We start from the raw sequence: 11,105 nt of genomic DNA, 5'->3' as shown, positions 1-11,105 counted from the left end.
CGACGGCGGCGGCCACGTGGGGGGGCGGGTCCGGGGAGGAGCGCGTCCGCCGCACGTGCCGGGCCCCGCCCCGCCGGTAGCCCCCCGCCGCCACCGCCCTTTGTCCTGGCCCCCCCCCGCCGCCGCCCGCTCCCGCCGGCCGCCGTGTCCCGCCGTCAGCCCGGCGCTCCCGCAGCCCCGGCGGCCGTCCCGCCCCGTCCCCGCCTGCCCCGGGCGGTCCCTGCGGCGGGCCCGTTGGGTGGGTCGCGCTGCCCAAGGGGCCTGGGCGGAGGGAGTAGCGGTGGCCGCACCAGCACGGTGCGTGCGAGGCCAGGACGGCCCGCCGGCCCCCCCCCCCGAGGCTGCACCAACCCAGTGGCCCCGGCTACCCCAGCCCGGTGTCCCCCCAGCAGCCCAGTGTCCCGCCCCAGCCCGGTGTCCTCCCCTCTTTCCCCAGCCTGGTGCGTGCAGGACCAGACCAGCCCGGTGTCACTTGCCCCCGCTTCCTGCCTCCCCCCAGACTAGTGTCCCCTGTTCCCCTACTCCTGTCGTCCCCCCCGCCCCCGGCCCCAGCTCCCCCAGTCCAGTGTCCCCCTGGCTCCCCCAGCATGGTGTTGTCCCAGCAGCCCAGTGTACCCCCCCCGCTTCCCCCGGGCTGCATCAGCCCATTGTCCCCCAAAGCCCAGCGTCCCCTGGCTTCCCCCAGCCCGGCGTGTGTCCCCCCCAGCCTGGTGTCCCTTCTCCAGCCTGTTGTGTCCCCCCTAGTACAGTGTCCCCCTGGCTCCTCCAGCCTGCTGTCCCCTGGCTTCCCCAGCCCAGTGCTCCCCCAGCAGCCCAGTGTCCTCCTGGCTCCTCCACCGTGGTGTCTTCCCCCAACCTGGTGTCCCCTGGCTGCCCAAGCCCGGTGTCCCCCCATGGCTGCATCAGCCTGTTGTCCCCCCAAGCCCAGTGTCCCCTCACTCCCCCAGCCTGGTGTCTCCCTGGCTCCTCCAGCCTAGTGTCCCTTCTCCAGCATGGTGTGTCCCCCTGCCCCAGCCCCATGTCCTCACGGCTCCTCCAGCCAGGTGTCCCCCCAAGCCCAAGGTACCCAGGCTGCCCCAGCCCAGTGTTCCCTCAGCAGCCCAATGTCCTCCCCGGCTGCACCAGCCCATTGTCCCCCCCAAACCCAATGTCTCCTGGCTCCCCCAGCCCAGTGACACCCCCCCCCAGCCTGATGTCCCTGCTCTAGCCTGTTGTGTCCCCCCCAGCTCCTCCAGCCTGATGTCTCCCTCCCAGCCTGGTGTCCCCCCAAGCTCAACGTACTCTGGTTCTCCCAGCCTGGTGTCCCCCGAGCAGCCCAGCGTCCCCTGCAGCTGTACCAGCCCATTGTCCCCCCCAGCCCAGTGTCCCCCCAAGTCCTTTTACCACCCCCCCCAGCCCCCTCCCACCCTGGCCCCAGCATCAGCAGACCTGAGCAGTTGGAGAAGGGGATTTATTGCCAACAGCCAGCGGGAGGAGGCACCATCAGGTCATACCAGCCCGAGCTGCCCGATGCTGGCTCCTCCATGGGTGTCCCTGGGGTCACACACCCTCAAGGGGACAGAGACGACGCCCGGCACCAGGACGGAGCTATTGCTCCGTCCTGGTGCCGGGCGTCGTCTCTGTCCCTTTAGTGGCTGCCTGCTCCCTGCCTGCAGCCGGCAGTGGCTTCAAGCTATAGCGGGCACTGATGTTGGTACCCGAGACGCTGCGGTACTCGCCCATCTCTGTACGAACAGCTTCGTTCTGGGTGATGGTGAGCAGGACCGGGACGGAGAGCGTCACCTCCTTCCGCAAGACCTGGATGCTGAGCGCCGTGCGCGGGGGGATCTTAGCCGGCAGCTGCACCTCCACGCGTTCCCGGCGGGTGCTGGATTCGCTGCGCCCTTTCTGCACCGTGAAGATGTTGGAGGCTTCCACGGTCAGCGTGAAGGAGAGCCCGGCTTTGAGGCTGGTGGCGTTGCTGAAGTGGAAGCTCTGCCAGAGCGTGGTGCCGTACTCCCGGCTGCTGCTGGCTGCCAGCGTCTGCTCCGACTCCGTCTCGTTCACCCCCTCGATCTCATCCACCAGCACCTCCCGCTCTTCCTCCACCCGCTTCTGCTCCCAGAGGAGACGCGCCGAGACGTGGGGCCGCCCGGGCCGCAGCGGGCGCAGGTGGGACAGCCGAGCCTGGAAGTTCAGCTCGGGTTTGTAGTCAGCGAGACGCTCGCCGGGCCATGCCAGGCAGTGCCAACCGCCCCGGCCGGGGTGCTGGTAGAGCAGCCATACTCCCCGCTGCACCACGTGGGAGGCCACCCGGTCGTTGAAGTACCCGTACGCCAAGTTGGTCTCCTCTGTCACCACTTTGCAGGCGCCTTGGAAGTTGGGGCGCTCGTAGAGGGTGATCTGGGGGTCCCCCAGATCATGGTGCACCAGGCGCAGCGCCGAGAAGCTGTTGGGCCGCCCCACGGAGGGGTACTCGCCCTCCTCGAAGGCGTGCGGCTCCCCCTCGTACTTGGGGTCAGTGTAGGCGATCCACGGCTGCCCCACCACCTTCAGGGAGGCAATGCAGTTCCCAAAATCCAGCTCGTGCAGGTCGGGCACGTCGCAAGTGAACTCCCGGCTCAGCCCCTCGAAGTTGGCACGCTCGTACACCGTGATCCGGTTCATGGTGCCGCAGGGGTGGGCACGGCACGCTTCAAGTCCCCTCGAGTGGGGTCGCGTGGGCACTACAGGAAATCTGTGGGGCAAGCCTGGGCAGCAAAGGGGCCCCCTGGCACCCCCTTATCCCCGCTGTCGTCTACCTCTCCTTTGCCCACTGCTGCCCAGTCCCTGAGCTCTCACGGTCGGTGCCGGCAGCGCCCCAACGCCAGCCGGCAGCCGTGACTCTTACGAAGGGGTGGTGGGGCCGGGGCGTGCTGCGGCATGAAGCGAGGGTGATGACGATGCTCGCCCCCGCGCCCAGCCCCGGCCCCGCGCCGGTGACGGGGAGACAGCCAGGTCCCGCACGGTTGCGTGGTAGCCGGCGCACCGGGATGCCAGCCGGTCCCGCAGACCAGCCCTGCCGGAAAGTCCTGCCGCACCCCGGGTACGCGGCACTCCAGCGCTAAGAGTCACCAGCAATTATCAGTGATGCTTCTGCCCTACCCGTGCTAATTACGGTGTGTGTTGCCGGTGGGGCAGGAACTGCCGGCTCGCCCCAGCGGGGTGAGAGGGTATCGCGGTGGGACGAGCCAGCGCCCCGAGACAAACCCCTCCGGCACCCAGGACATAGCATCGCTGCCCCAGCCCCCTGCCCAGGGATGGCTGGGGCAGGTGGTGGCACTTCTCCCGCCTTGTCCCTCCACGGGCAGGATGGCCACAGACCACCCGCGGCGGCCCCGGCGCTGCTGGAGGATGACGGGTGCCAGCGCTGGGCATGGTGGGACGCTCATGGCTGGGCAGGGCACAGGGATGGCGGGTAGCCACCCTAAGCACAGTGTGCTGGGGGCTTCCTAGGGGCACGGTGTGCATCCCCATGGCATGGACTGGAGCTGGCCTCCCCGCGAGCTGCCAGTGTGGGGCACAGGGGACGTGCACCCCCTGGCTGGCACCCTCCTGGGGCCAGGGTCAGGCAGCTTGAGGGGTCTGGGGCAGGTCGAGCCTCTGGCTTCTCCCAGCTGCGTGCCTGGGTGCAAGGGCTGCCTCATCCCCTCGTCCCTGCAGCCCTCCCCAGTCCGGGGCTGTACCTCCGGCACAGCACAGGGTCTGGAGAGCCCCAGAGTTGGCATGAGCAGCTCCTGGTGGGATACGGCTAGATCCTAACGCACCCCTGCAGCCCCTGCTGTGGGCTGGGGACAGCCAGGACCCCAAATCTGCCCCCTGGGGTCAGCGTGGGGCCAGGAAGCAGGGCCAGCCCCGGCTGTGTGGGGTGCCCCAGTCCCGCAGGAGAACCTGGGTTTGGTACAGCCTGAGAGCACCCACGTCCTGCGGTGGAGGAGGATGGAGACCCTGCTGCTCCATCAGCTCGTGCCCCCTGAGCCACCCCAAGAGAGGAACCCAGGCGTCCTGGCATCCCTGAGCCCTGTCCCCCCCCAAACCCCTGTCCCTCCCAGGTAGGTGCCAGCCCACATCTCGCCCCCCCAGCTGCCCGCCGCTGGTGCCCCCCTTCCCCTGCCCGCGGTGCCGGGGCTGCCAGGGTCTCCCAGTTTATTGCCAGATGTTGGGGCGGTCGGGGTTACACCAGACAAACGCTACAGGAAGCAGTTAGTGAGTGGGGAGCCGCGGGGGCGGCGGGCGGGGGGCTGGGGAAGGGCTGTCCCGCTTGCTCCCCCGGCCCACAGCCTCCCCGCCGGCCCCCCCGGGCTGCCACGCTCCCCCGCACCGGGGACCCCTCCCGCTCCCTGCGGCCGCCCCGGCCCCGTGGCCCCCAACGGCCCCCGCCTTGCAGTCATGCACCCCCCTGTGTGGCGAGGCCGGGGTGGCGTGGGGGGCGCGGGGCAGCATGGGTGGGAGGCGGTGCTGGCATTATTGCTATGGCGGGCGGGAGCAGCGCGACCCTCCCCACGCTCAGATCACAGTCTCGAAGAGCGTCGCCTTCTCCTTGGGGGGCTCTGGGGCCAGCAGCTTGGCTTCTGCCTCGGGCGTCAGGTACTCCAGGTGGTGGTGGCCCCAGATCGGAGTGGTCAGGAGCTGCCAGCGCTGAGGGGACGCCGTGTCAGCACCCAGGGACGGCAGCACCAGGGACTGCCTGGATCCGGCGCAGTGCATTGCCCCGGTGCATGGGGATGGGACCAAGGTGGGGACAGGGGTGGAATTTGGATGGGGATGGAGGTGAGACTGGGATGGGAAAGGGACTGAAATGGGATTGAGAGAGGGAGAAGGATAGCATGGGGACAGGGATGAGATGGGGACAGGGATAGGACCAAGGCAGTGATGGGATTAAGACAGCGACGTCAGCAAGGATGGGATTCGGGTGAGGTTGGGAGTGAGACAGTGATGGGGACAGGGATGGGATTCAGATGGGAGAGCAATGGGGACAGAAACGGGACGTGGATGGGGACAGGGATGGGATTCGGATGGAATTCAGATGGGAGAGCAATGGGGACAGGAATGGGATGTGGATGGGGACAGGGATGGGATTCAGATGGAATTCAGATGGGAGAGCAATGGGGACAGGAATGGGACGTGGATGGGGACGGGCGTGAGACTAGGATGGAGATGGGATTGAAATGGGATTGAGGCAGGGACAGGGATCGCATGGGGACCGGGATGAGATGGGGATGGGATTGAGACAGTCGTGGGGACAGGGACAGGATTTGGCTGGGAATGAGAGGGAGAGGTATGGGGACGGGGATGGGATTCGGATGGCGATGAGCGTGAGACAGCGATGTGAGCAAGGACGGGATTCAGGCGAGGTTGGGAGCGAGACAGGGGTGGCGGCAGGGACAGGCTTTGGCTGGGGACGGGACTGAGACGGCAATGTGCACAGCGCTGGGATTGGGATAGGGATGGGATGGGGACAGGACCGAGAGGGCGACAGGGACAATGACGGCCGAGATGCGCTGGGGACGGAGGCAGGAGGTCTGCCGCCGCGCTGCCCTCACCTCGCGCAGGGAGCCTTTGCAGCGCAGGAGCTTGTAGATGACGGTGCAGGGGATGCAGAGCATGGAGGAGAGGGCCAGGACCCAGCCGATGGCGTCCCCCCACCACGGGTACACGTACGTCTTGTTGTAGGTCAGCGGCTTGTAGTTCACCACGTGGAACACGAAGATGCCCTGGGCGGAGAGAGCGGGGCGGGGGTGAGGTCCCGCGGGGGCAGGGGGCTGCCAGCCCCTGACCCTCCCAACCTGTGTCACCCCACGGGCCGCGACGTGCGTGTCACCCCGTGGCTGCCGTGCCCGAAGCAGCCACCTGGGGGAGCCCGGTGCCCGTGGCACTGGGCCGGGGCAGCGGGCACAGCCACGCACACGCGTGTCCCCGCTCACCACGCAGACCAGCGGCGTCACCACGGCCCAGCACCACTTCATGAAGGGCAGGGGCCGGTAGCCGATCATGCGGGCCACGTCGTCCATGAAGCGGTCAGCACCTGCGGGGAGAGGGGGTGTCAGCCGGGGTCCACGGGGCACCCGCGTCCCCTTGTGTCGTCCCCCTCCCCGTGGTCCCCCTGGCCTCACCGTAGACCCAGGCAATGACCACGCACTCCCAGAAAGCTTGCCACAGCAGCGTGATCCCGCTGGCCGAGTAGTTGTCAAAGAGCTGGAACACGTACATGCCGCCCTGCCGGGACGGCACCACGCGTCACCGGGGCTGTGCCAGCTGCCGCTGGCGCAGGCACAGCCTTGCCAGCACCAGTGCCCCACCTGGCACGGACACCCTGCGTGCCACGGGCACCCTGTGCTCCCACAGCACCCCCAGGATGACAGGCATCCCCCACGGCCACAGGCACTCCCATGGCATGGGGACCTCCACAGCGACGGGCACCCCCCGCTGCCGTGGGTGCAGCAGCCCCGGGGAGCTCCCACCCCACGCTGGGACCCTGTGGGAGGTGATGTCCCAGTGGCCCGGCGTGGAGCCGGCTGGCCGGTGTCCCTGCTGCATCCCCCACCTGCGTGACCATGGAGAGGTCGATGAGGCAGCAGACGACGCAGCAGATCGCGGCGGTGAGCTCGCGGCGCAGCGAGCCGGCCCCCGGCTGAGGGAACAGGTCCAGGATGCCCGTGATGAAACCCTCCACGCCGACAAACTGCAGCAGAGAGCGGGGCTCAGTGGCGACGTGCCACCCCGACCTGTCCCCTCCCCGTCCCCTCCCCGTCCCCCTGCCCGCCGCTGCACCTGGCTGTCCAGCCCCAGCACGAGGAGCATGAAGAAGAAGAGCGTGGCCCAGAGCGGGGACAAGGGCATCAGCGTCACGGCTTTGGGGTAGGCGATGAAAGCCAGCCCAGGGCCTGTGGGAGAGCGAGTTCAGCGGTGCCACCCCAAGCAGGGACACGGGGGACACAGTGCCAGCGGGCACCCGCTGCCCAGCGCTCACCGGACTCGGCCACCTTGGAGATGTCCACGCCTTGCTCAGAGGCCATGAAGCCCAGCACGGAGAAGACGACGAAGCCGGCAAAGAAGCTGGTGGAGCTGTTGATCACGGCCAGGATGTAGGCATCCCTGCGGGCAGAGCGGGTCAGGGGCTGCCAGGGGGCACCGAGGGGGACACGTTGGGGGGACACCCCACAGACGGCACAGCCCTACCTGTAGCAGTTGTTGTGGAAGCGGTTGTAGCTGCCCAGTGCGGTCAGGGCGCCCAGCCCGATGGCGTAGGAGAAGAAGATCTGGGTGCCGGCGTCAATCCAGACCTGGGGCATGAGGGAGGGTGTCGGGGAGGGTGCCGGGGGGGTGCCCAGCACTCAACCCCCTCCTGCCCTCCCCACTGCCCTCACCTGCGCCTCGGCCAGCTTGGACCAGTCGGGTTTCAGGTAGTAGACGATGCCGCCCAGTGCCCCGGGCAGCGTCACCCCATGGACCAGCAGCAGGATGAGGACCACGTAGGGAAAAAGTGCCGTGAAGTAGACAATCTGCAGAGGAGTGGGTGCCGGTGAGACCCCCCCCGGGCCGGGACTCTCCGTCATGTGCCACAGGTGTCCCAGCAGGACCAGGGCTCAGGGACGTCCCCATCAACTGGTGGCACGTCCCAGACAGATGTGGGACAGAGGGCCTTACACCCCCGTGGGCTGCAGCACAGGAGGGCAGGAGTCGGGAGTGTCGTGAGCCACAGTGCTATCCCCACATGCCGGTGGCCCTGACGCGTCCCCCCCCTCCCACCAGCGTCACCTTCCCAGTTGACTTGACGCCCTTCCAGATGCAGAAGTAGACGACGACCCATGTGGTGACCAAGCAGAGGATCATCTGCCAGTTCATCTCCCCCGGCTCGCTGAGGTCCCCCGAGAGCCGCAGCACCTTGTTCCTGAAGAGCGGGGCCGTGCTGAGCGCCGGCACGACCCCCCCAGCCCCGGGCGAGACCCCACCACCCTGGTGCCCACACTCACTCCCAAAACTCGATGACAGGCGAGCGCTTGTTGGCCAGGTCGGCACAGCTGAGGTTGAAGGACCCGGTGCCGGCGCTGGTGTTGGCGGTGCCATTGAGGCAGAGCTCGAGGTGGAAGAGCTCGGTGCACTGCTCAGTGTTCCAGGGGTGGCCGCAGGTGGCCCAGGGCAGGGTGTCTGTCAGTGAGTGCACCAGGTAGAAGAGCCCCCACACCAGGATCATGATGTAGTAGGAGTTGCAGAAGAAGACGATCACCATGGAGGCCAGGCCCAGACCTGCGGCACAGGGAGATCAGAGCCCGCGGGCACCCACCGGCACCCAGGTGGGAGAGGCAGTGGGATGGGGGGGGTGCTGGCAGGGATGGGGCAGGACATGGGGTGCTGGTGGGGATGCAGGGAGCCAGCACCCCAGGGCAGGAGCGGGGAGAGCTGATGGGGATGCAGGGATCTGTCTGCCCTGGGCAGGACAGGGGGGAACGGGTGGGGACGGGAAAGGGGGAGCTGGCAGCCCAAGGGGACATGGGGAGCTGGCGGGGACAAGACAGGGGGAGCTGGCAGCAGGACCGGGTGGGGACAGCCGGCAGCATGGCACAGGACCGGGGGGACCTGTCAGCTCCCGGGGAAGCCGGCAGCAGGCAGAGAGGCTGGCAGCACGTAGGCAGGTGGGGCTGGGCAGGGCAGCGCAGGGTGCCACGGGGCACGGGCGCAGGCAGCTGCCACCCTTGGCCGGGGTGCAGGGTAGGAGCGGGAGGCGGGCAAGGTGCACGGGAGCAGACAGGGCAAGGGCAGGGTGCTGCCAGCCCCGGCTTGCAGCCGGTGCCCCACGCAGGGTGCTGCCAGCCCGGCACAGGGTGCCAGGGGCCACGGGCAGGGTGCAGGGTGCCAAGGGCCACGGTCAGGGTACAAGGGGCCACGGGCAGGGCGCGGGCAGGGCGCGGCGTTACCCTTGAAGAGGGGGGCGATGTTCCAGGCGGCGATGCCCCCCTGCTTCATGAACTGCCCCAGGGCCACCTCCAGGAAGAAGACGGGGATGCCGCCCACGAAGACGATGAGCAGGTAGGGGATGAGGAAGACGCCTGGAGCCGGAGGGGGACACGACACGGGGCTGGCTCAGCCGCCGCCGCCGCCCCCCCCGCGCCCCCCCGGGCCCCCCCTTCCCTTCCCGTGCCGCTCACCCAGGCGCAGCGAATGGCGAAGGCGCCTCCGCGCCCTCCCCTCGCCGTGCTGCCGATGTAGGTCAGGGCGGGCAGGTGGCGGGGGGCTCCCCACGGACCCCCAGCCCGGTGTGTGACACCAGACACGCGTGGGGTGGCCCACGAGCCACAAAGGCAGCCCCTTGCCCCGGGGAGATGCGGGGTGGGCTGGCCCACCGGGGGGTGATCCCACGCACACGCTGTGGGGTGGAAAGTGAGATGCTCCCACGCACCGTGTAGCGTCCCCCCCCTTGCGCTGTGGGATGCCCCGCCCCACATCGCGCCGTGGGGCACTCCGTGGGGCGGGCGCGGGTCTCACCTCCGCCGTTCTTGTAGCACAGGTAGGGGAAGCGCCAGACGTTGCCCAGCCCCACGGCGAAACCCACGCAGGACATGATGAAATCCATCTGCCGGGTCCATGTCTCCCGCTCGGGGGCGGCCGCTTTCGGGGGGCCGGGGGGTCCCACCAGCGGTGCCGTCACTGCCCGCTCCTCGCCCGCCGCGGGGGGCTCCGCGCCCTCCGCCTCCCCGCGACCCTCTGCCGAAACGGGGGGGGAGGCCCACGCTGCCGTCACGCGTGTCCGTGGGGGCGCGGAGTCGGGGTGGGGGGGAGGCGCGGGGGGGGTCCCCCCACGCCTCCCCCCCCCCTCGACTCCGCGCGTGGAAGCGTGACGTCAGATGTCAGGCCGGCGCGTGACGTCACAATGCAGAGTAGTGACTCACCCCGCGGCGGCGGGAGGGGGCGCGCCGCGGTCGCGCGTGGCCGTGGCCCCCCCCCGCTTTACCCCCTTCCCCATCCCCATCCCTCCCCCAGCGCTCCCCGCTTACCGGAGCCCGCGGGGGCAGAGGCGGCGGCGGCGGCGTCGCGTCGCGGGGCGGCGGGCGGCTGCGGGGCGGCCGTGTCGGCGGGGACGGGGGGCATGTCGCGGGGGTCCGGGGAGCGGGGGCGGGTCGGGGGCGGCTCCGTGGCCGTGGGGAGGGAGGGGGGCTCAGAAGCAATCCACGAAGCACTTGAAGGTGAGTCGGAAGAACCTCATTGAGGGCGGCGGGGCGCGGCGGGGGGGGCCGGGCCGGGCGGGCGGCTCAGAGCCGGGCTGCGGGGCCGGCGCCGCGCGGCCGCTCCGGGGCTCTCTGCGCCGCGGCACCGGGCGGCGGCGGAGGCAGCGACCGGCCGCACCGCCCCCCGAGCCCCATTGGACGCGCCGCCCGCCCGCGGCTTGACGGGACTTGCAGTCCCGCCGCACCGGCACCGGCACCGGGGCCAGGCGGGGGCAGAGGGACAGAGGGCGCGTCGCGGAGCACCAGGGGATACCGGCGAACGGGGCGTCACCGGGGGATACCGGGCGCCGGGGACACTAGACGATAGGGCACACAGCGGGGACGGGGCGCACCGGGGGACGGGCGTCCTACTGGCATTAGGGACACCGGGCATTAGAGCACCGGGACTTGCCGTCCTGCCACACCAGCCCGCACCGGGGGACACCGGGCGACGTGGTGTCGGGACTTGCAGTCCTGGCACACTGGCGCGAGGGGATACCGGACAGCAGGGTGTACCGGGCACAACAGGCACTTGCAGTCCCGCTGTATCGGTACCGGGACACACTGGGAGACACCGGGTGCTGGGACTTGCAGTCCCGCTGCACTAGCACCAGGGCACACCAGGGGACACCAGGCACTATGGCGGTGGGACTGCACCGGGGAACACCGGGCGACAGGGCGCAGCCAGCCGCAGAGCACACTGAGAAGCAGCGGGCACCGGGGGACTCCAGGCACCGAGGCACATCAGGGGTCACTGGGCGTCCCCCCGCTGCTGTAGGGTGCACCCGGCAGCAGGGTGTACCAAGAAACACCCGGCACTGAGGGACACCAGGGGACAGCAAGCACCAGGGGACACCAGGGGCACGCTGGGGGCAGCAGAGCCCA

At 69.6% G+C, this 11,105-nt stretch overlaps 2 protein-coding genes across 2 annotated transcripts; both read right to left on the bottom strand.

The window, feature by feature from the left end:
* Window positions 1–1,587: 1,587 nt before the first annotated feature.
* Window positions 1,588–4,042, bottom strand: LOC128915708 (epidermal differentiation-specific protein-like). The gene has a single exon (XM_054216437.1). It carries the CDS (start codon window positions 2,644–2,646, stop codon window positions 1,588–1,590), a length of 1,059 nt encoding a protein of 352 aa, XP_054072412.1. The 5' UTR covers window positions 2,647–4,042.
* Window positions 4,043–4,160: 118 nt separating this feature from the next.
* Window positions 4,161–10,112, bottom strand: SLC6A8 (solute carrier family 6 member 8). The gene is made up of 14 exons (XM_054216481.1): window positions 10,011–10,112; window positions 9,502–9,720; window positions 8,934–9,065; window positions 7,992–8,265; window positions 7,777–7,909; window positions 7,386–7,520; window positions 7,198–7,301; window positions 6,989–7,113; window positions 6,790–6,902; window positions 6,563–6,700; window positions 6,132–6,234; window positions 5,943–6,043; window positions 5,562–5,732; window positions 4,161–4,656 (listed from the first exon to the last, which is right to left on the bottom strand). The coding sequence occupies exons 1-14, from the start codon at window positions 10,102–10,104 to the stop codon at window positions 4,525–4,527; spliced, it is 1,974 nt and encodes a 657-aa protein (XP_054072456.1). The 5' UTR covers window positions 10,105–10,112; the 3' UTR covers window positions 4,161–4,524.
* Between the last annotated feature and the right edge of the window lie 993 nt (window positions 10,113–11,105).

This window comes from Rissa tridactyla, chromosome 10, assembly GCF_028500815.1.
Source record: "Rissa tridactyla isolate bRisTri1 chromosome 10, bRisTri1.patW.cur.20221130, whole genome shotgun sequence".
Lineage (NCBI taxonomy): Eukaryota > Metazoa > Chordata > Aves > Charadriiformes > Laridae > Rissa > Rissa tridactyla.
This window is presented reverse-complemented; position numbering and strand designations above follow the sequence as displayed.

Coding starts and splice junctions, on each gene's coding strand:
- LOC128915708 (XM_054216437.1), bottom strand. CDS start 2,646: ATGAACCGGATCACGGTGTACGAGCGTGCCAACTTCGAGGGGCTGAGC.
- SLC6A8 (XM_054216481.1), bottom strand. CDS start 10,104: ATGCCCCCCGTCCCCGCCGACACGGCCGCCCCGCAGCCGCCCGCCGCC. Junction 7,521..7,776: donor GCGTCAAGTCAACTGGGAAG/GTGACGCTGGTG, acceptor ACTCCTCTGCAG/ATTGTCTACTTCACGGCACT. Junction 5,733..5,942: donor TGACGCCGCTGGTCTGCGTG/GTGAGCGGGGAC, acceptor CTCTCCGCCCAG/GGCATCTTCGTGTTCCACGT.